Source organism: Camelus ferus, chromosome 23, assembly GCF_009834535.1.
Source record: "Camelus ferus isolate YT-003-E chromosome 23, BCGSAC_Cfer_1.0, whole genome shotgun sequence".
Taxonomy (NCBI): Eukaryota; Metazoa; Chordata; class Mammalia; order Artiodactyla; family Camelidae; genus Camelus; species Camelus ferus.
In genome coordinates this window covers 12061040-12084380 of record NC_045718.1, presented here as the reverse complement: position 1 = coordinate 12084380, position 23341 = coordinate 12061040, and the positions used below count along the sequence as shown (strand labels likewise).

At 51.1% G+C, this 23341-nt stretch overlaps 1 protein-coding gene across 1 annotated transcript in view; it reads right to left on the bottom strand.

The window, feature by feature from the left end:
• CAMSAP2 (calmodulin regulated spectrin associated protein family member 2) overlaps positions 1-17603 on the bottom strand; it is a 76619-nt gene extending 59016 nt beyond the window's left edge. The window contains exons 1-2 of the mRNA XM_032466840.1: positions 17465-17603; positions 673-932 (exon numbers count right to left, since the gene is read on the bottom strand). Coding sequence (XP_032322731.1) covers positions 673-932; positions 17465-17603 — 399 coding nt within the window. The remainder of the gene's footprint in view (positions 1-672; positions 933-17464) is intronic.
• Positions 17604-23341: the final 5738 nt, after the last annotated feature.

Here is a 23341-nt window from a genome sequence, read left to right as displayed (position 1 = left end):
GTGTAAAACCCCGGCAAAACCCCAGTCTCACACAGAGCGCGATTCAATCGGCGTGCGGCTCCGCTGCTCTTCTACCACCACTCCCGGGGACGCCTGGCGCTCTCTGAGCTCCAGCTACGGCAGCAGGGCGGGTGGAGGCAGCACACGGTGGCCCTGACGTTTGGACCCGTGCCCAGAGACGCCCATGAGAGAGGCCCCCGCACGCCAGCCCCAGGCAGCTCAGAGCCCCACGCGCTCCACAAGGACGAATCAATGCCTGTTAAACAAACTGCAACACCCAACGTGCAGAAAGAACTCTACCAAGAAGGCACTCACGTAAGTGAGCACTTACAAATCTCACCCCTAATGAGAATAAAATTAGGGAAGCACTTTCCATCTCTTCTAGTCTCTATGATGGAAAAAATGAGTTTTTAAATTGATTAAAAATTACTTTAACGTAGTCGGAAATTACATAACTTTCTCCCAGGTATTAGAAAGTCACCAAATATTCCAAAATAGCTTATTACAACCTTCCTTAATTTGAAAATGAGGTTCATAAGAATAAGTTGTTTTTTAAACTCTAGGCAGAGATGACAGTCCAGCTGTAAAACCCACTTCCCTCTATTGCATAAAGCAATTCACACTCAAAAGTATACGCGTCAGACAAAGTAACCTTGGCGCGTAAAGACTCACCATCTGGATGGGCTTCTTGTGGAGATCTCGTTCTGTCACCAGCTTTTCTCGGTCGGTGACATACAGCCCCTTCTGCGCCAAGGCCTGGATCACGGCGTCGTGGCCCAGGAGCGGCTTCGCCGCGTCGCTCTTGAGGATGAGGCTCCCCGCGCGGCAGTACAGCTCGGCCGACAGCAGCAGGCGCACCACGGGGGGCTTGACGTGCTCCTGCTCATACTGGTCCGTGTAAAACGGCTCTCGGAGCTCCTCTGGCACATTTTCTGTAAAGATTAAGGGGGGACAGAAGCACAATTTATTTAACAATTATTATTTATGTCACAGAAGCTAAGATCCCTTCTAATAACTCTTTAACTGAAAAGGTGATTTATTCGACCTTGGCAGACAATCTAAAATGAAAAAGAGACAGAAATTTCCTTCACAGAAGATACCGCTCTGAGCACACCTAGCAACCAAGGGGAGAAGTCTTCTGAGTCCAACACCTCTGGGGAAGCAGTCCCCCACACACGCAAATTCACAGAATGAGCCAAGATGACTAAACCAACGTCAGTGCCTCCCTCACAGGAAGCGCAGTGACGGCCACTCGGGGGACTGCCAGGCTTGACACTGAGGACACAAAATCATCTGCCAGAGCCGCACAGCTCATCAGCTGCAAAGCAGAACTGCCTGCTCACTGAGTCCGCTGCCCCCAGGCCTCTGGGTCCTCCCCTCCGTGCCCGGCCGGCTGGGGCTGCCGAGGGGCAGCCGTGGCTGTGGTTCAGGGTGTGCTATCCCCCAAGTCCCTCACACTAGACACTGTGACCTCCCATCCTCCCCGCAAAGCCCTCCTGGGCACCCAACCGACACACCTGAGGGAGACAGGCAGCGCAGCTGACCCGCGGGGACGAGGGTCCCAGTTCCTCCTCTGCTGGCCACCTCCCACCAGGGGCGTGAGTCCCTCTCCCTGTGGTGGCTACTTCCTCAGGAACTGCCTTTGCATCCGACGGGTTTCCTGCTTTCCCCGCCCAGACCTCTTCCACCCCCTCCCACTCCTCACCCAGGCTCTCAGCTTTCCATCAAAGCCAGGCGAGAACGAGCTTGGCCTTCCGGAAGGGAAGGCGGCATCTCAGCTGGACGTGAACACAGACCCTGACACAAGCCAGGCCCCCACTTGCCTTCTCTGCAAAGTAGGGGCTCATGGCCAGCGACCCACCATCACTGATCTTGGGAGCCCCCTGAACAGGACGCTTTAATACAAGCTCAATAGTGCTGCTCAAAGCCAGCATTTCAAACTGTGTATTCACCGAGTATTAATAGACTCCTCAGCAATTTTCACCTTAATGTTTTCGAAAAATATTTTCATCAAACAATAGTATTGTAATTATTTCATGTTCCTTTTATATACCAGTGTGGCTCTGGGGAATTCAAGGAATTAGAAATAATCCCTTCTTCAAGGAGCCAATCATCTACAAAAAGATTAGACAGACAGGCAAAGTTCAGCAATTCAGAAGCCGGAGGCAGTACCGAGCAAGAAGTGATCAAGCACCAAACGAAAGGAACCAACAAGTGAGCGCGTCAGGCCCAGAGGCGGCGGCCGCAGGGGAGGACACAGCCGCACCTCAGAGAAACGGGGGGGGGGGGGGGGGGGGGGGTGACGGGGCGGAACGTACGGGATCAGAGCGGAGGGGCTTTCTAAACAGATGGGGAAGGGGAGAGAGAGGGGGTGCGAAGAGACCCCAAACTGAGCAATCTGGGTGGAGAGAAGGGCTCACGCAGGGGAGCAGAGAGGGCGAAGCTGGGACGGGAGGCTGAAAGTCATCTCTCTAACGCACGAGGCCTTTACACGGTAATAGCAGTATTACATGTGTACATATACAGCTTTATACGTAATGGCAAGGAATTGCTGACAGTTCTAAAGGAAAAAAGTGACACACTGAGAGTGACGTTTGGGGACAATTAACTAGTATTCAATACTGATGGTGATAAAAATCAGAGTCAGAAGATTAAATGAAGTTGCACAGCAGCAGTGGTGTGAAGCCAACAGGAAGTGAGGGACAGAAGAGGCGGCTAAAGACGAGCCCAGAGGACCCAGGAATAAAGCACATGAGGGCAAAGCCTAGGTTACCTGGGAAATGGTGTATCATTAATAGAAAAAGGAAAATCAGAGGAAGCATCAATTTCAAAAGCAAGATCATGAAGCGAGATTTAGACTCGTTGAGTCTGAAACAATAGCAAAAACATCCAAGTGGAAATATCCAAAAAGCAGCCAGGGATACAGGATCCGGAAAGAGGTCAAGAGTAGAGGTACCAATTTGGGATTTTGGAGACATCTAAAAATATCACCCTCGTTTAAAAATTGAAAACACTCTCCTTCCTTCACAGCTGTGTTAACCAGCAGTGAGCCAGCCTTAAGCTTCACAGCGGCCTTGGCGTGATGCGCAGGCTCCACTGTAAACTGCAGGATGCGGAGCTGTACGCACTCAAACTCCAGCATCACAGGAACTAAACAGAGGCTGTTAGTGGAACAAATTTAAAAGACAAATTACTTGATTTTAAGATAATTATTATAAAATGTATACACAATAGATTTTTATTTCCTGTAACAATAAAAAATGACTCATGTAGGTGATTTGGGACCTAAACGTTAGCTGTGCCAAGAAAAGGGACGGCTCATCAACAGGATTACAAACTCCTCTACACGGGTGCATCCACCTGATACTCATTTACTGCTTTCACATCCATTCTCACACGTGATCTTCATAACAACACGGTGAAACTGTCAAATCGGACAATATACAGGTAACTGCTAGGAACATACAGTACTGAGCAGGGACCTGTGTGTGTCCGGCACCGTCCTAGACGTGCATCTGTCATTCAGCGCTAACAATCCCCCTGTCCCTGTTTTGCAGGCAAGGAACTCGAGAAAGGTTATCTTGCCCAAGAGCACACAGGTGATGAGTGCAGAGTCTTAGCTCTAAACCATCTGCACAAGGAGATTCAGAAATAACAACGGTTTGCCAAGATCACCAAGCTGGAAGGTGGAAGACAATAGGGGCTATTTTCATTTTATAATGACGAACTCACAAACCTAAGTTATGAAAGCGTAAGTTTTAGAAAGAACGTAAGGAAAAGGGAAGGGCTCCACAGCAAGTCAAAGAATGTTCCAAGAATATGGCAAAAACAGATTATTCCACCCCAAAAGAATGCAAAACTGCAAAGAGTATTGTAAAATAGGTCACTTTGAAAAACAGGCCTTCAAGAACTAAATATGCTTAAAAGAAGACTTCCAAAATGTCTCTCATTTTGCCAGTAGTATAAGATTATCTTTTTTTTTTTAATCTGGAGTTGTATCACATTTTAAAACAAATGAACTGGAACAGCATACTAGAAAATTAACAAGCAAAATTAAAGATAAGAGGCCTCACCTGCCCCCTCACCTGTTAAGAACAAGAAGGTCAGAAATTAAAACTGCAGGAACGGGCAGGGGAATCCACTCCCAGACCTGCGAAGGGTGAGAGCCAGGTCCGCCTTGCGCACCAGGACCTCAGCAAGAGCCTGCCTTAAGCGTGCTGTTATCAGTCCGGACTAGAGCTAGGCGCTGAGGTGAACCACCACCCGAACGCCCGGGCTGCAGGCCGAGGGAGGAGAAAGTGTCGCTCAAGGCAGTTTTCTATGACGCTGGGTCAGCCACCAGTTGCGTCCACACACCAGCCAACAACACACTTCTCTAAAATGGTGAATGGTCGGGAGGTACAAGGGGAAAGCACTTAGAAATACCACCACTCAATCTGGGAGCACTGCCTTATTTCCAAATGTAAAAATTATTTCTAAGACAATTACCAAGACAGAACTTCTGAGTTTCAAAAAACTCCAACTAAAAGTAGGCCCTGGAGCTTGAACTCTAAATTAACCAAAAGACATAAAAATGGTCAGTAACATTTCTAAAAATCTCATAGTACTTTTCTGAAACTTTAGTCATAGCCTTGTCCTGGAGGGACCCCCAGATTCTGCACCAGGAATCATAACTGCCTCCTTGCGCTGCTGTGAGCCTGCACCTTCCCCGGGCCACTCTACTTCCGCAGCAGCCCCCTCGCAAAGGCAAACCTTTTTCCAGTTAACCCGCATCACTAGTGTCAGGAAGGCAGAGTGGGGAACAGGGAGCTTTGGGGAAGTATGGACTTTGCATTTCAAAAGCCAAGGGGACGGTGAGCAGGTGAGCAGGACGGTGAGCGCAGCAGCTCCCTTCCGAGTGCAGGTGTCCCCGGGCTCCACAGCCAGCCGTGCCCGCTCTCGCCACGGCCTCCTCCACCTCCCCGCCCGCCGCGCCCAGGCTCCCCGCTGCTGCCAACAGCCCCTGGGCCCGGGCACCAGCTGCTCCTCTGCCTGCGTTCCCGGGCTCAGCCCTCCTGCTCAGAACTCATCTCCTCAGAACCACCTGTCCTGAGCACCCGGTCAGCCGCCTGTCATTTCTCTGCAGAACAGTTACTGCCACCCCCCCAACATTCAGATGTCCACCACCCCTACATAACCACAGGGAGAGCAGCCCCTTCCCAGCCGTCGGTCACCAGCACCTAGAGCAGTGCCTGGAGCACAGCGGGCAGGCAGGTGTTCACGCACAGTGTGGAGTGCTCAGCAGAGCCAGGCCTGCAAGACGACAGCGGGCGGTGAAGTCAGCTGAGGTGTTAGCGCCCCATCCCTGAGCTGAAGGCCCTCCTCCACTCCCCCTCCTGCCCTGTGGGGAGCAAGCGCCTCTTCTGAGCCCCAGATCCTTACAGCCCTTCCCCTGGACGTCACATAGAAACCTCGCCCCCCAAACCGGCGCCAGGCTTCGCAATGACAGGCAGCAATGAACACCCAAAGGGGAAGAGTAGCCTGAACTCTGGGAGCCGGGCTGAGGAGACGTGTCACTGGGGACACATGGGGTTCGACACGCACCTGTCAGAGATGCAGCTGCATGTGACGCCTGACAGGCCTGCTTCCTAGCTCAGCCTGCTGACCCCCAGCAGCAACAACCCCACACCTCCACCTCAGCTTCCAATACCCCTCCCACCCAAAGGAACCAGGGCTCTTCCAGAAATGCTGTTTTCCAGGCTGCAGCAGGAAAAGCACACGATCAGCAGAGACCACACGTGTCCCAGGAAGTAAGGAAACACTAACAACTGATGCGGCCATATCAGAGGTCACAGGGTCAGCGGAAGGAGATCCCATCGGCCAAATCTGAGACAACTTGAACATCAAAATAGTGATAAACGTAGAAGGGTATGAAAACGATTATAGGTACATACATGCATGACTGGGCCACCGTGCTGTGCCCCAGAAACTGACACACTGTAACTGACTGTGCTTCAATAAAAATAAACAACTAAAGATAACGAAGGATTATAATCCACTGAATAAAACAAGAATGAGTCCATCTGATGTAAACAAGTAAGGGCTGTGTGCAGTGTGACTGCACACAAAAGCATGTAAGTGCGCGGAAGACAGAAAACTCTTCCTTGCAGCAGGATACCGACTAAAAGTGGGATTAAAGTCAACGGGGTGACAACTGACTCAAGCAAGAGCCACTTTGGACACTAAACTGGCAGGTAATCCTCTGATGAACAGGGCATTTCAAATGATCTCCCCACAAACTGCTTATCAATTTAAAGTGGAAATTTATAGTTTCCTAGTGGAGAAAAGTGGCTGGTACCACTTTAAGCAAATGATCAAAGTCTACATCACCAACTGAACGCAGCCCGTGTGCTCCTGCCACGCCGACTGAAAACACAGCGCCCTTCTGTGGTGGTCCCGCCAGATGTGCACGGCTCGGGTCTCACCGTGAACACACACCACACAAACCCACACTGAGGGCCGCTCCAGAAAATAACGGGCCCACTGCTTTATAAGATCAAAGTACACTTCAATGAAGGAAAAACTCCACACTGCAGGCTCAGACACTCGGGCGCCGAGAACAGACATCGTACTCCTTCCCTCCCCCTTGACCCCCACCCCACGTCCCTGGCATCTCTGTGTCTGAGGATGTCAAGCTGTCGGACCCCGGGAGGAACAGAGGTAAGGCAGCCCTCCTCTGTCCGGGGATCTCTCCTCTGGGGCTGCCTGGCTGCCTGATGGACTGTCTCTGGTGCCTCCTGGACACCCCTGCCCAGGTTCCCTGTGGAATGCAGGGACCAGGCCAGGCAGGGGCAACAAGGCACCTTGGCTGCTGGAGGTGGGGGTGGGAGGTCCGCCAGAGGGGAGGAGGGAGGGAGAGCAGAAGGTCAGAGGACACGGAGGAAGAAAATCAAAGCCAGGGGGGGGGGGCACTGGGGGTGGGAGGGTCCCCGTTCCCGGGCCCCCATCAACGCCCGTCTGGGGGCGGGTGTCCCTGCGCCGCCTCCTCACACTGTTGAGGTGAATTCTTGCGGAGACACCGCCAGCAGCCACGCCAGGGTCTCCCCAGCAGCCCAGTCGTGGAGACCAATGGCAGGACGAGGATGCGGCACGCCACAGAGACCCAGCGGCCCCTGCAGGGAGCTGCCTGCTTGAGCCAGGTGCACAGAACAACGCCCGTGGCAGGGGCTTGACACACAGCTCAGCACGCAGCTGGGGTGCTCAGGCTTCAAAGTGCCGATGTCACGACAGACAAAGGCAGGCTCGAGAACCACTCCAGGTTAGGGAGGTTCCAGGCCCAGGGCAGCTACATGCAACGTGCAGTCCTAGACTGGGTCTGGGAATGGGGAAAAAGTAGCCATAATGGACATTAAGACGATGGCAAATTGGAATGCAGGATGTGGATTAGATAACAATATCATATTAACATGATTTTTATCACTTTACTGAGATCATCTGAGATTTATCATCCATCTTAGGAGACAGCCTGAAGTATTCGGGGTAGGGGGTACAATATCTTTAATTCACTCTCAAACAGCACAGAAAATACACACACACACACACACACACACACACACACACACAAAACGTATTTGCGTGGGAGGAAGGGCCGGGGAGAGAGTGATAAAACAAACGGGAGGAACGTGAACACGGCCAACTCTGGGTAAAGGGTGTTCAGAAGTTCCTTGTACTACTATTCCTATACTTTTGAAATTAAGCTGAAAAAAGTCATAAAATCTCAAAATGCTCCAAATCAGTCTTTTCCCCCAAACCTGATCAGCCTCCAGTGTTCCCACATCAAAGAAGCATACCACGGCCAGGACGCACAGCCAGGACCCAGGGAGTCAGCACGGACGCCCCCTCCCTCAGCCCCTGTCAAGGCCACCCCCTTCTCATGGTCTCAGCTCACATCTCCCTGCCCGGGCCCTCGGGACTGTCCTTCTGAACTACTGATTTGCCCCTAAATTTGTCTTTCCACATTCGTTCTTGTCCCCCCTCCAAACCATTCTCTACTACAGCCAGAATCTGCTTTTTTCCCATGAGCAAAGCTGACCACGTCACACACCACCGTCAACCCAAACCCTGGGGTTTTCAGTGACTTCAAGTTCTTTAAGGATTAAAAGCCTTCTGAGCTGCAAGGAAGAGATGACTCTGTCCCTGCCCCTCTGCGTGGACGGGTGTCCCTGCCAGCCCACGCCGCTCCTGGAACGAGGTCCTCCCGCTACGCGGCCTCTGCCCATGCTGGTCACTCTGCTCGAAATGCTCTTCCTCCCCTGCAGACCGGGAGGGGCCCAGGATGGGGCCCGTGATCCATTCTCTTTGGTCCAACTTCCCCCCATAAAGGGAAAGAACACAGCATTTAACCTGCCTTCCTTGTACAATGTACTTTTACTTTCAAGACTATTCAATTCTATTATAAAAGACGCGTATGTTTGTAAAATATGTGTGAAATCTTTTAAGATAGCTGCAGTACAGGTAAGTACTAGTAAGCAAAGAGTCTGTTAGTCACAGAATCCACAGGACGTATCAAATAAACGTACGTGGTTAGCAGCATGTGTGTGTTAAACACAGGAGGGGATGGAAAAGCCAGAGACCCAATGTCCACGAGGTACCAAGGTGCTAACTATTCCTGATGCACAAAATACACAAGGCGATAAATATTCATGACTCATTAAACATGCAAGAGACAAAACAAACAACAGGCGATGCACACTAAATACACGTGAGCACTAATGTTCATGAGCCCGTAACCGGGCACCCATCAGTGACACACATTCTGGCCTGGTGTCCTCTGCCCAAGGAACACAAAACCACTGCTATCCATCAGACTTCTTGGCCAGTTGCAGCTGTGGCCGGCACGCCTGCCCGAGTCTGTGATGGAGCAGGTGTGTGGCCTGTGTCACTGCGGGCCTCCCTGCCCGACTCCGCCTGGGTCCTGCGGCCACATCACCTGTGAGGAAGGCAAACGCAGCAGGAGAGAGCCGGACGCAGGAAGGAGCACCGCGCTGCAGGCCCAGGGCAGGGCACCTCCCTCCCCGCCTGCACTCCACCCCACGTGTGCTACCTCAGCCGTCTCTTCCCCTTGCTTCTCACTGCAGACTGACTTCACAAACCGCATGATGTAAGCACTCTGACTTGGTCCGTGACCCTTGGGGTCGTTTGCCTGGTTGTGCACTTGGAGACCACAACTCAAGAGGGTAGTCTCTCACTCAGGGTAACCAAACACTTGCTAAAGGGACGTTTCTTCTTAAAAGAGGATTCCAGCTTAAATGAAGAAGTCATGAGAGGAAGAGAAATAAAGAGACGTCAACTGCCTCCTGGTGGAAGTACACCGCACCTGAAGCTGCAAAAAGTCCAACCCGAATCTGTGTGATTCTCTAGATTTAGCTGTCAGTTTATAAGAAACACAGGGGACAAAAAGAAACCTGTCAAGCAGGACCATGGAGCTCCAGACTGGGAAACTACCAAACACTTGGGCTTCTTTTTTGTAATTTATTTTATATTTATTATCACATTCTATGATGTTAGGTTTTTTTTTTCCTTTTTATATGTGTATTTTTTGTTAAAGAATAGTCAGTTTACAACGTTGTATAAACACTCTGGCTTCTGCAAGAAGTAAACTGCAAGGAAGACAAAATGAGATGGAGGGGGAGCCTACGTATTTAAAAAGCTTAAAGAGACGTATCAACCAATTGCAAAGGCTGGATGGCCCTTATCTAGACGCTGACTGGAAGAGATGAACCGTAAAACCAAAACATGAAAACAAAAGACGGCAGGCAACACGGAGAGGTGTGATGAAGGCAGTGCTGGGATGATGGCAGAGCGATGGCCAAGCTTCAGAAGGGGGCCCCGACTTTCAGAGACACGTACTAATTTATTCATAGATGAAATGACACTACGTCCGGGATTTGCTTCAGATGACCAGCAGAGGGGCTGGGAGGAGCACACAAGTCAAGGCTGGCCAGGAGTTGCTGGTTGTGGAGGCTGGGTGAAGAGCACATGGAAGTTTTCTGTCATTATATACACATATTTGAGATTTCCTACAATCAAATGGCTTTGTTTAACGAGAAAGAAAGAAACAAAAGATAGGGAACTTTCATGGAGATCAAGCAGAGCTCTGAATGGTGGCACACAGGCTGGAGGCAGGAGGAAGGGAGCGGGCAGTGGGCCGGCCCCCATCACCCAGGCCCCCGTCACACCAGCCCCCATCACGCCGGCCCCACCTCAGAGCTCTTCCAGCCCCACGAGCTGGTGTAAGTCCTTCAACTGCCAGCCAACCTGAGTGGGGTTTCCGCGAGAACAAGTGAAGACCCGACATGCTCTCCCACCCACTTTGGACCAACTCTAGCCAGGGTCCCGCCTCCACTCTCCCGGAGACGTGTTCCCAGCCAAGTCGTCACCAAACCCAGCGGAGCTCTGGGGACGTCTCCCAGCGGCACGCTCTCTTCCCAGGCCTGGGGTCCCACCCCTCGCTTCTCCGTCCTGCTCTCTGGTCACCCACATCTGGCTCTCTGCTGCCTCTCCTGTGCTGGGGCCCCTTCTCTATCCATGTGCTCCCGCAAGGTGCAAGGTGACCGGCAGTTACTCCCTTTTCACTGTAATCACCACCCCACCTCTCATCCCTAGACCCTCTAAGCCCACACGTCAGTGTCCAAGGGCCCAGTGCTCACACCACCTTCTCAGGTATCCCTCAGTCTCAGCGCTACTCCCTGCTCCACACACACACCCTGGCCCTCTTCCACTGATCTGTTCCTCAGTAAAAAGAAAAATCAATCCCAACACTGCCCACAACACCACCTCCGTGTCCAACCAGTCACCAAGTCCTATCTTTACATCTGTCCACCTCTTCCCATATCCTCACCATCCAGAGCCACCCTGCCATCACCCTCGCCTGGACCACAACCACCTCCCAGCGTCTCCTCCTGACAACTCGTGGTCTCCCTCCAGCACATTTTCTCCTCTGTTTCCAAGAGATCTTCTTGTCTGTTGTGGTCCAGTACACACAACATAAAAGTCACCATTTCTACCATCTGTAAGTGCACTCTTTTGAAAAGCAGACTCCGATGACATCACCAAGTTTAAAACAGGAACTGAGCGGCTCAGGGTCCAGGAGGAAGGTGGCTTTCCGCTAGATCCATCCTTTATACCGTTTGACTTCTGAATCTGTGCCTGGCTCACCTATTCAAAAAATATTACGTGTCAAAAGTAAAATTTTAAGAATTTATAATCAAGACCTCTAAAATCTGAGTAGCTAAAAAAGAAAAAAGTATTTCTGCTGTTTCAAAATCTGTTACAATACAAAATTGTACAAAATGCATAAATTTACAAGTCAGCAATTCTTGTTATTTGAATGCCACACACACAAAAAAAAGGAAAACAAGAACACAGTTGAAAGAGAATCCTGAAAGTAACAGTAAAATGCCAGCAGAAAAGAATGAGACCATCCACTTTGAAACTTTCCTTTGCTGAGGACAAATCTCTTTTGAAATATTTCAAACATTTTTTAATTTCAAAAGCCGAGAGTACTTAAAATTTGCTTGTAATTCCCATTTGATAGAAAATGGTTCGAAGGAGAGGGCTGGCAATGGGGGGAACCCGGTAGTTTCAAAATAACCTTTAAAGATCATACACACACATTTCCAGGAACCTCTGTTTGTGGAATATGGAGTGGGGAGATGAACACTTTCTCAATGAACTGAAATTCCATTTCTTTATCTCAAAAAGCCATTTTCAGGTGCTTCATAAAGACCCAAGGCATCACACTGAGGATGCAGCTGTGAGAGTTAGAGTTTGTTTCCCTTCTAGTGGTGGAATCCCAGCCTCTTGTTTTGTTTTTCCTAGTGGTGAAAAAAATATTTTTAATGAAGAGAAGTCTTGGAAATTACTAGACAAATAAAATCTCATTTCACAATGGGAACAGAACATCCAAAGGCAGCCTAAGTGTGAGATGTACCAACTCACATTTCAACGCATGTGTTTTTCTTCTGAAAAATGCAGAGCAAATGCTTATTATCGTGACTATTCAGCAAGCAGGGAAACCGAGGAAAAAGCCCCCAAAGAGGGGAGCAGGCGATGGAAGAAGAACTGGAAAGAACGAGGGCATCAGCCTTTACCCTGGAATGTTACGCTGACGAAAGGTCCGTGTTTAAAAAGAAAAGGAGAAACTACGCAAGGCAGGGGATGGAAAGTGCTCAGTGCGACCAGAGAAAGCAATCATCACCTCGGCAGAAGTGCCACGCTCATCACTACTCAGAAACATGTAACGTTAATTTACGGATCATTATTTGTACTTCACCAATAGAAAAGGTCCATAAGCTGGTATACGTAAAAGACCAGCTCCACTGCAGGGGACACGCGTGGCTGCACACCGGCGCAGGAGCGGGGGTGGGGACGGCTACTACCCACCTACTGGGTAGGGGCCAGGGATGCTGCTAAAATCTTACAACGCATAGGACAGCCCCCCAGAAAACAGACTGACCAGCCAACAGTCCTGCGGCTGGGAAACCTCACTTCAGAGCTACAGAAGACGAAATAAAATCATATCTACTTAAAAGGTTGTTCTCGGAATTAAAATAATGTACTTAAAATGTTCAAAATTGTACTCAACACAAAGTATCATTCAATAAATCACAGTAGTTTTTTAAAATCCAACGTGCTTAGGATAATTTATTTATCTACTAAATAAATACCAAATTCCTTAACCTAGTCCTTGGAACTGTCCCAGCTCACCTGTCAAGCTGGGATCTCCCACCGCTTCATCACAAAAACCTCCTCCAATCCAAGGGTCTCTGTTGTTTCACTCACAAGACCTGGGTTTCAAGCTCCATGTCTGCACACAAACCACGTCCTCCACCCACCACGCCGCCTCCCTTCCGGTCGCTCTAACCGCCACCTCCACCCCAGGCTTCCCTCCCAGACCGCAGCTGCGCGTGCCCCCGCTCCGACCTCCCCCACCCGCAGGTCGCGGCCGGTCACACCACTCCGTGCGTCCCGAGCTCTGCCGCAGGTGCCACCTGCCACGCCGGACCAGGGCGCCGCGCTTAGGGGGAAGGCACGGTTTAGACACCTGCGGCACCCGACACTGCTAACAAGACCGCCCCCGTTGAAACCCTCTCTTCCAGGGCCGCGGTATTACCGCACATTCTTAATTCTCTTCCTGGCTCTCTGGTCGCTCTAATTCTGCCGCCTTTTCCCCAAACTACCCCCCAAAACTATCCTAGGTGTTCACTACCCTAGATGCTGTCTCCAAACTGTTCTCTCCCTCTATGAGCTCAGGTACTTCCAACTGTAATTACACTTTATACCCAGAAGCTTCCCAGCTTGTTACGCTGTGTTGTAGCCTGAGCAGGTCAGCCACACTCCATACCTCCAACTTCACTGGTTTTCTCGGCTCAGCACGTCGAGTTCAGGGTTCCCCACGCAAAGCTGACTTCCCACGCCAACCCTGCCTTCTCTGCCAATCGCAGGCACCGTGGCTCATTCTCCCAGCCACCAAATGACGAACGCTCGATAACCGCATTCTCCTCAACACCTCAGGCGACCTCAGCCTCCGACAGACTCAAACTACTCCCCTGCACTCCAAGTGCCGTCACTTAGAAACACTCGGGATTGTATCCTTGCAACATTCTGCTATCTCTTGCCTCTTTTCCATTCACTGGACATCCGCCCACACAGCAGGGTGGTTACGAGCGCAGGCTGGAGTCAGAGTCCCGGGTCAGAACCCGCGTGCTGGGCGGCTCCGGACGCGCTCCCAGCCTCTACACCTCGCTTTCCGCACCAGGAGCGCTGGAGTCGCAGGTCCCACCTCTCAGGGCCGTCACGGAGATTCGAGTGAGCCGACACGGGGGCAGTGCCCGACACAGTGAGTCCCCCCGGAACGTGGGCAGCCTCGGCGTCACAGCCACCCCGCCTCCGCCGGGACCCCTGCAGTCACCGCCCCAACCAGCCCTCCGCTCCTAGTCTCTCTCAGCCCCAGTGTCTCCACTGACATCACAACCTTCACAACGCAAGTCAGGTCTTGTGCAGGATTTTGACAACAAAATGTGTTGAGATAGACAAAGAAATGTAATAAGGTCTGTTTACAATAGCAAATGATTTTATATTACCAAACTACATGGTACAAAAGGGAGAATGACGGTTGTTAAAGTTGAAATGATAAACTGACACTAGGAAGCAGGTTAAGTAGGGAAGAGTGTCATGAGAACTCCTGTGCCCACCCTTTCCCCAAAGGAGTTCAGGGAGCAGAACACGTAACACGAGCTCAGTAACGTCACTGCGTAAATGGGTTAAGCTGTTCAAATACAGTAGAGGCAGCACCGTTCAACTTTCTCCTCGTCTGCAATTTGCTTAAAATAATCAGAGAGGATCTCATCTATTTACTGATTAAAATTCACCTACAAACTTTTCCTTCATTTGATCAAAACCGTATCTGCAATCTTCCGCAAAATAAACTGTTAAGATTCGGGCTTCTGGAATATTTTTAATGTAAGAAAAGATGATTCAAAGCTCTGACACAGACTTCAGATTAAGCAAGCACCCCATCTGCTCTCTAGGTGCCGCAACGCTGGTACATATTTTTTATGGCTCAGTAACTTCATTCCATGCCCATCACTGACTTCTAGCTAGCATTTTTAATGAATTTTCCAACATACGGTTCTATAACTGACTTCTTTTTATGTGAAAAATTAGAGTCTCTAGTGGAGAAAAGACTAAGTCAGTGTGAACAGAATGAAGAGTCTATATGTCATCTTTAAAGAAGTGTTTTTTTTAGTAAATTATTACTTTAAATTTGGGCTAATGTTTTGAACGATTAACTGAAAACCACTTGGCAATAACTTTGAAATATGCTTTCTACTAGCATTTGCCACATAACAGTGTCTTCAGCAAATGGAGAAAATTTACATCAAAAGAAATGAAACCTTACTTTTTTTCTACTCACTTCATATAAATTTATACTTTGAAAGACTACTGATGAAAGAATAAATGAAATGTACAAACATAACATTTTTAAATAATATATTCATTTCTCATTACTGAGTCACTCTTCGGGTCTTCTAAATTTGTTTTTCACCCCATTTTGAATATGATTTTTAATCCACTCAACTGTTGCCAACTAAACGTAACCAAGTTATCAGCAATATTCAGCTAAACCATCCTAGAGTGTGTTAAGACCTGCCCATTCTTAAAAGACAAAAAATAAATAAGACTTAACACATATTGGATGCACATTTTTCACACCTGCAGATACAAAGATCACTCCGCAGAGTGGTGGGAAGGGCAGAGACTTCGGAGTCAGACCTGAGCTGACCTGCAGGACCCACCACGTGCCAGATGTTTAATCTTGGTAAAATTAATCCGAGCTAGTTCCCTCATCCGCAAATGAGCACGGTATCTTTCTAGAGGGTTGCTGTGGGAATAAGTGAAGCGCTGTGTCTGAAGTATCGGGCACACCCCAGGAGCGCCATACCCTCTGGAGAGGGACAATCAGATCAGAGCTCATCTCCGCCCTAACTAAAAGTGTGGTAGCGGGAAAGCTGTCCAACCTCTCTCTGCACTGGTGACCTCATTTTCTTCCAACGAGGACCACATCGCCTAGATCACAGAGCTGCTGGGAGCCCAAAGGCACGACTTAACGCACAGCGCCCGGCACTGCGCTCCAGGTAGACGCTAGTCCTTTCTTTTCCTCTCCAAGTGTGTTTTGCGCGTGTTCCTCAGGTGGTCCGCCATCTAGGAAACTTGCCTGACAGGGATCCAGCGAGCAGGCCATTTTCCGGTTAGTAATCATTGTGAATCCAGGGCAACATTCTGACATCTGTACTGTAAGTTTCCTCTCAGGTTCAGAAGGAAAGAAAATATTTTTGCTATTCTCTCTGCCTTTCATTTTGCACACTGTTTTCCCACACAGGTCACTGTGTAAACTTCCCTCTTTCCATCTTTTCTAATACCCAGATAGCTCTCATTTCTCCTCTAAATGGATATTAGCTTCAGTATGCTGCTTCAGTTAAAACCAAAATACACATATTATTTTCACTGCTGATATCAGTCATGCCAGAAAATAAAAATACACTAACACTAGGTGCTTCCTCCTATGTGTTACTCTACATTTAGTTCCCCCAAAAAATCTGTAAAACTGAAATTATTTCAAAATAAATTTTAATTATATTTACTCCTGATGCCAGTGCTGAAACCTTTAACATCCTTCTCCTTCAGTATCAAAGCATGAGAATTCAAATAAAACCAAAGCTGTCATAAACACAGAATCATGGTAACATGAACTTTCCCTCAAAACTAACTCATATAATCTTCTAAACACTGAGATGCACTGTTAACTAAACATGCAGTCCTGATACTCATCTGTGTATGTACTCTGCTGTCTGTGTTTAAACAGTAAGAATGGATTAAGCCATTTACCCACATATTTTCACAGGCCTACACCCCCCCCCAAAACCTGTATTAATATCCGGAGAAAAGTCTGTAAATACTAAGGAACTCTTCAATAAATATCTTACATATCCAAAATTCATTACGTAGGGCACAGAAATCTTACAAAATGACCCAAGTTATGAGATGCAATTACCTTCGCGGAGCACATTCACATGGAAAGCTCTCTCATGTTCCCAGGGCTCCCCGACAAGGGCTCCTCAAGCAACCGCTCAGGAATTACAACGGGAGGCCCTTTTCCTGTTATTTTCCAAAGACTGGGTAATGGAGGGAGCGTTTGCTGCTGCAATAGACAGTTTGTGTCAACAACACATCCCCTCAAAAAACTCTTCCATTAGAAAGAAAAGAAGAGAAATCCCACAGTAGGGAGTTTTCCTGTCTCTTAATTCACGAAGCCAAAACGTTTGGAAAAGGGAATACGTCTGAAAACACGAAATGAAAGCAGCACCTGACAGTCAGCAAGCTAAATATCGGTTTTAAATAACTGGTTTAATAGAGCCTGAAATGTGTCCGGGAGGACACAGGCTGAAAGAATGACAACAAAAATTAATACTGCATTCGGCCGAGGCCGCCGTACAGTCTACGGGCCTGAATCGCAGCCATGGCCACAAATGTCAAAATCAGTGTAGCGCCGTGTGCCTTCTCCCGACACGGCGAAACCGACTCCGATTTCTCAGTGGTGTAGTCACAATTACGAGAGGGAGGAAATGTACGCAGCACAGAGAGGAAAATGCCGCAAATTAAGACACCCGATGTGAAAATATGACAAAATTACTCACCGGGAAAACAAGCAGCACCCACTTTCGCTATCCAAGGAGAGAATCGCGGCCACATCCCACCTGCCCAAACCGAGGGCTCCGGGTGTCACACCAGCCCTGCGCTGCCCCCTCCCCGCTTCTGCGCCCTGCCTCCCACCACGTCCCTGCGCCGAGCGAGGCGACGCGCGTGGACACCCGAGCATCGCCCACGAGACCGGGATGCGCGCGTCCTGCGGGGCACCTCGTACCTGTCCCGAAGGCCTTGGCCACCAGCCAGGCCAGGTTGCAGGCGACCTTGGCCCTGGAGAAGTCGTAGTGGTCGAAGGGCTTGATGGCCGGCACAATGAACGTCCTCCTCGCGTCCCTGGGGTCTGCAGCATCCCCCATCTTCCACGCGCTCGGGGCGCCCGGGCCGCCCTTCACATGGTGCGGCCGGCCGCGGGGTGGGGTGCGGGCCGGCCCGGCGCTCAGAGCATCCGCCCGCGCTCGGCGCCCGGAACGTGGCGGCGCCGCAAGCCTCCCGCGAGCGCGCGTGCGAGCGGCGCCTCCCCTTTGTCTCGGCGCGGCGGCCGGCCGGGCGCGGCGGGGGCGTCCTCAGCGGTCACGTCGCGGGGGCCGTCCCGCCATCGCGCCGCCCGCGGCGCCGCCCTCCGCTCGGCCGCGCTCCCGGCCCTGCCCTGGGGGAGCCCGGCGGCCGGAGCGCGGGTCCCGCCCGGCGACTCAGAGCTTCCCCGCCCGGCGCAGCCCGGGCCGCCGCGGGACGGGGCCGCCGACCACGTCAAAGTCCCTGCGGCGCGGGCGCCCCTCCTCGCGCCCGCTCCCCGCCGCCGCCGCCGCCGCCGCCGCCCCGCGCCTTCCTCCCGCTGACGCGTCGGCCCGGCGCGCGCGCCCCGCCCGACCAGCCCTGCCCCGGCGCTTCCCCTGCGGCCGCCCGCGCGGTCGCCGCCTCAGCCTCCGCCGCTGCGGTTTTCCGGCTGCGGCACTGGACGGAGCGGCGGCGCGGGACTGCGCATGCGCCCTCCGCGGCCCGCCCCGCCCGCCGCCCGCCCGCGGGGGTCCCGGCGCGCGCGTCGAGCATGCGCAGTGGCGGCGGCCGCCCTGCTCGTCACCCCCGGCGCCCGCTGGAGTGCACATCCTGGAGTCCCGGCCCGGGCGTGTGGCCGCGGCTGACCCCGCTGACGGAGGAGGGGACGGGCGGGAGATGGGCCTCGCGGTGGCCCTCGCGCTTCGGCGCACAGGGGTTAGGCCAAGAGGACCGACGTTTATTAACTTGCTTGTTAGGTGGCACGCTTTGCTGCCCACCTGACGTGCGTAAATAATTCCAGCTAGTCCTCGAAGTGACCCTCAGGGGTGGGTGTCGTCGCTGGTCGACCACGAAGTTGTGGGGGTGCAGGGAGGGGTTAAATCGCACATGGGACCGGACCGGGACCCACACCCGTGCGAATTTCATGACCTCGAGATGCGCTTCTCGGCTGGGTGCGTCCACCTCGGGGTCCTCTCTCGTGGCAGAGCGCGGGCTGAGCAGGCTCGAGGTCCCGGGCTCCAGCCTCAGTACTTGCCTTAAGTGAACCCAACTACCTCCCCTCTAAAAATTAGGGGGTGGTGATGTCTTCTCTAGGTGAGGGGACACAACTATTCGTGCCCCTAGTAAAGCATGAGCTCCTTCCCGAAGCAAGCCGCGCGTCCCGGCATCGACACACCCTCGCAGGACACCCCCCACCCCCCACCCCCGCTCGCTCAGAGCCGCTCCGCCTGCTCCCAAAGGGGCCCCTTCCCCAGATGTCGCGTGCTCGCTCGCTGTGCTCTTCTGCGCCCTCGGCTCGCTCCTGCCCAGCCCGCAAGCCTCCCGCCGTGATCGCTTCCTCTCGGAAGCCTTCCCTGGCGGCTCTTGACACGCTCCCAGCCACGGCTGTCCTGTCGGGAAGGTGCCTGCCCTGCGGTTCCCGGAGCACCGCGTCCTGGTCCCGTCGCAGCACCTGCCGCCTCCGCCAGCGTCCGGGCCGCGTCCGTCTTCCCGCTGACGGCGGGGTCTGTGCCCAGCACCCGCGCAGTGCGCAGCTACGGCGCGGGGACGGACACTGCGCTAGTTCACTCTTGCTGGCTTATTTAACTCTAATTCCTCGCAGTGCCTCCGTTCAATACATCCCTGGTTTTAGTTACTGTCCAGTCCTGCGTTGCCCTCATTTCACAGATGAAAAAAACTAAAGCTCAGAAAAATGTGAAAACTACCCCGTATCACGCAAGTAGTAAATCAGTTGACTCAGAATTTGAACCCGGGACTGCGTTACTCCAAAGCCCATGTTTCCACTACGAGGGCCTCTCTGGCTCTGCCTGCCCTTGGGACAGAAGCAGGGCATGGGAGCATGCGGCTGGGTGGCTCTGGGCCCCACTATCTAGACGGGCAGCTCCACGGGCAGGCAGGCCCCTTGGATCCTGTTCAAGCCCTACAAATACCCTCCTCCCCACCCCGAGCCCGGTGGGCTGAGAGAGAGGCCTAGCTAACAGCCTGGACCAGGAAGAGAATGTGACTGAGAAGAACACACCACAGGGAGGGTGATGCCACTTTTCAATAGTTTAATGAATATTAATAAAATATTTCTCATGGCCAAGGCTAGATCATTTAGGGGGTAACAAAAATTAGCATATGGGTAATAGTTTACAAAGCACATCCATCTGATCGCCTACCTTAATTCTCACATCCAGCCTGTGAAATAGGCATTGTTACCATCTTCCATTCCTAAGTACAGGACCGAGGGTCACAGGCATTAAGTTGCATGGCCAAGATTTCATGGTTGATTCATACCGGAGTCTGGCTTCAGAAACAAGCACAAGTCTTCCGGCTCCACTCCCCGGACACCTTGTCCTGGGTCTGTTCCCTCCCCGGATTGTGGGGCTGACTTGCACATAAGTAAGCACAACGAGAAAGAGGTGAGTGCTGTAAGAGAGGTGAGGTGCAGAGGGAACACCAGGTGGAGGGGTGGGAAGTTCTCTTAGAGACGTCTGTTAAATCTAATGTACTCAAGTTCACCTTCAACTGAATTCTAAAGTGACAAGTCCAATTAAGGGAAACCTGTAGCCCGGAAAAGTTGAAGGGAGACCCTGAAACATTTCCCCAGTCATCGTAACCATCTGCAAGCCACTGTAAGATTCCCAAGGCCAGAAACCACATCTAACCAGCTCTGTCGCATGTGTGAGATCCAGCACAGTGCCTGGCTCACAGTGGGTGCTGGCTAAATGCTTGTTGAATGTTACTGAAAACCATCTCAATCTAAATAAACACCATGAGGACGAGAAGGAAGCATGGCCAGTTGCTCTGACTTGTCCTTGGATTCAGTGGTGCTGCCTTTAGTGGGGACAGTATAACTATGACCCCAGATTGGGGAGGAGTGTGTGCAGGAACGGGAAAAACTGCCTACACAAAGAGCAGCTTTGACTTTCAGGGGGGCGGTGAAACTTGGGGTCATCGTAGGAGGCTATTATTAACAGAAAAACAGCCTGAGTACAAAGAAGAAGGATTCACTTTCAGGGCGACAGACACTCTAATAGGGTGCTCTTTGTGATACCTTCAGAATGATCCCTTTGAACAACTGGAAATCTCTGCAGAGAACTGCTGTCAAAAAGAAATTCTCTCCACTGCCTTCTTAAGCTGTCTGATTTCGTTAAAAAAAAAAAACAAGCAAAACCCAATGATTCTTTGGGCTGCTGTATCCAACTACACAGCCATCTCTCTATGCTTTAATCCCCAGGCTTGGAATCTGTCCATCAGGCAATAGTTACACTAATCCTTCCCCATTCTGTTCTGAAAGTTTACCTCCTCTCTCCTGGAAAACCCAGTGTTGGCCAGACTTGCTTCCTGTGGCCATCCTCCATTTCTCTGTCTTTGGATAGATTTATAAATATATTCATTGATTCATGAGCCAATGTTGATTGAGGACTTGGGTGCTGAGGACGCAATGTTGAACAAGACAGCTGAGGAAACAAATTCTGAGGTGGGAAGACTGAGAGACCTTAGGGTCTGAGCACCCCAGTCCTCCTCCACTCTCATGATCCTACCTCCACAGGCTAGAAGCCTTGGTACATCACCCACAGAAATCTTCAGTGCGTTTCCTTGGAAACAAAGAAATACTAAAGCGCGGAGCATTACAGTAAGAACACCAGTTACTTCTTTAATTGAATGCATGTACTCATACGCCGCTGCCCACTTGCAGTCGGCTACACCAATACTTCCTGCTTACCGAGCACTTCTGCGTGTCCAGCCCTGCTCCACATATATTAACTGGCTCAACTCTCACCACAGCCCTGTCTTCCTCATTTGACAGATGGAGAAGCCAAGGTTCAGAGGACTTAAGTACATGGTGAAGACTTTACGTTATTTTAAAACTCAAGGAACTAGAATAAGTGAACTTTGAATCAACCAGGTTAAGAACGACCGGGGCGGGGGTGGGGGGGCACGGGTAGAATGCTTAGCTAACTGATGACAAGATGTTTAGTTGGCTGAACCATAGCAGCATCTGATAAACCAACTTAGGGTGGGAGAGTGTGGGTGGGATACCTGGCACCCCGTCATTCCAGACACAGTGCGGCTTTCATCTGCATGGCCAGCAGAGTTTTATAAGGATTACCTCATCAACCTTCACAACCATTCCAGCAAGGCCTGTGTGGTCTGATGCCAAGCCCGGGGCTGGAGCAGTGGAAACCAGGGAGGCCACGAAACTTCCCAGAGTCGCACGGTGAGTCAGTGTCTAAACAGAATGGTGGAGCCTGGCTCTCAGCTTCCCAGGACTCCCTAAGACATTTTTCCTTTATTTATTTCTGACTCAAACTGAGGTCCCTGAGTCTCCAATAATGGGCAAAGCTTCCACCATTTTCAGAATCACTGACGGCAGGTAAGGGGGTTGGAGGGAACAGAAGGAACACTGGTCTGGGAGTGAGGGCCCTGAGGCCCAGTACCGTTCGGCCACGTGATTTGAGAGAACACAAGTCACTCCTCTGCTCTCTGCTTTCCACTGCTGTACAACCAAGGGGTGGAGTTCGGCAGCCTCGAAGGCACTTCCCATGCCAGCAGTCGGCAAGGGGAGGGTGACATCTCTATAGTTTATCAGGTCATAACTCAAAGTTAGATCAGTCAGCTAACTGGGGTTCAGGATTTAAATCTTTAGAGCAGAAGTTACTTCTTTATTTCCGGAAAACATTACAATAGGATTGTGTGGAAAGGCCAGGGGAGGTTACAGAGCCGGAAATGAGGTCCTCCAGGGAAGGCAGGGACCAAACCAAAGCTGGAAGAGCTCTAAGGGAAGGGGCAGAAGCAGCCACCGGTGGGGAACTGCAGGAGCCCCACCCCTTACACCATCAAGGTCTAGAGTCTTAGAGCGTCACTTCGTCCATCATGAAGATTTTGGTTTTTTTATCAAGTGCTTGATGGAAACAATGCACATAACCATCAGTCAAGAAAACTGATCAAATAAATTATTCTGTTCATTACAATTGTATGGTGAGATCTCCAGTACATCAGATGGTCAGGCAGAAAGAGGGGTCCCGAGCAGTGGGTTTCAGCGTGGTGTTTAAAACACATACACACTCATGAGCTCTCCCTGGATATTCCTGAAAGGATGCACAAGAAAATGCAGGAGTAGGTGAGAGACCTAGTTTTCTCTTTATGTGCTTCGGTAGCTTTCGATTCATATGCATATTCACTTATTAAAAATACAAGCGAATCTATTTTAAACTCACCTCTTAGCTCCTTTCTGGCAATGCGGCTTCGGCTTCTGCCGCACCACTAAACCCATGCTCACAAAAGTCCTTCACGAGCTCCTGTCGCAACTGCTGTGGTCCTGCTTCTTTGGCCCCTGTGGCATGTGGTGCTCACGAGTGCCCCTGCTCTCTCTACTGCCCTTCCAAGCGCCTTTGCTCACCTGCCTAGCAGAGGAGCCGGGCACAGCTCAGCCCTGGGGCCCGGCCTTCCTGTACTCCTGCTTTTGGCATCACGAGGATGTCTTCATGGCTTCAACCTTCTCATCCCAGTACCAGTGACTCCCTAATGAATATCTCAGCCTCTGACTCCCAAATTGTGCTAACCACACCATTCTCTGCTTAAAATATATCATCATCCTTGAGCCCTCCTCCTC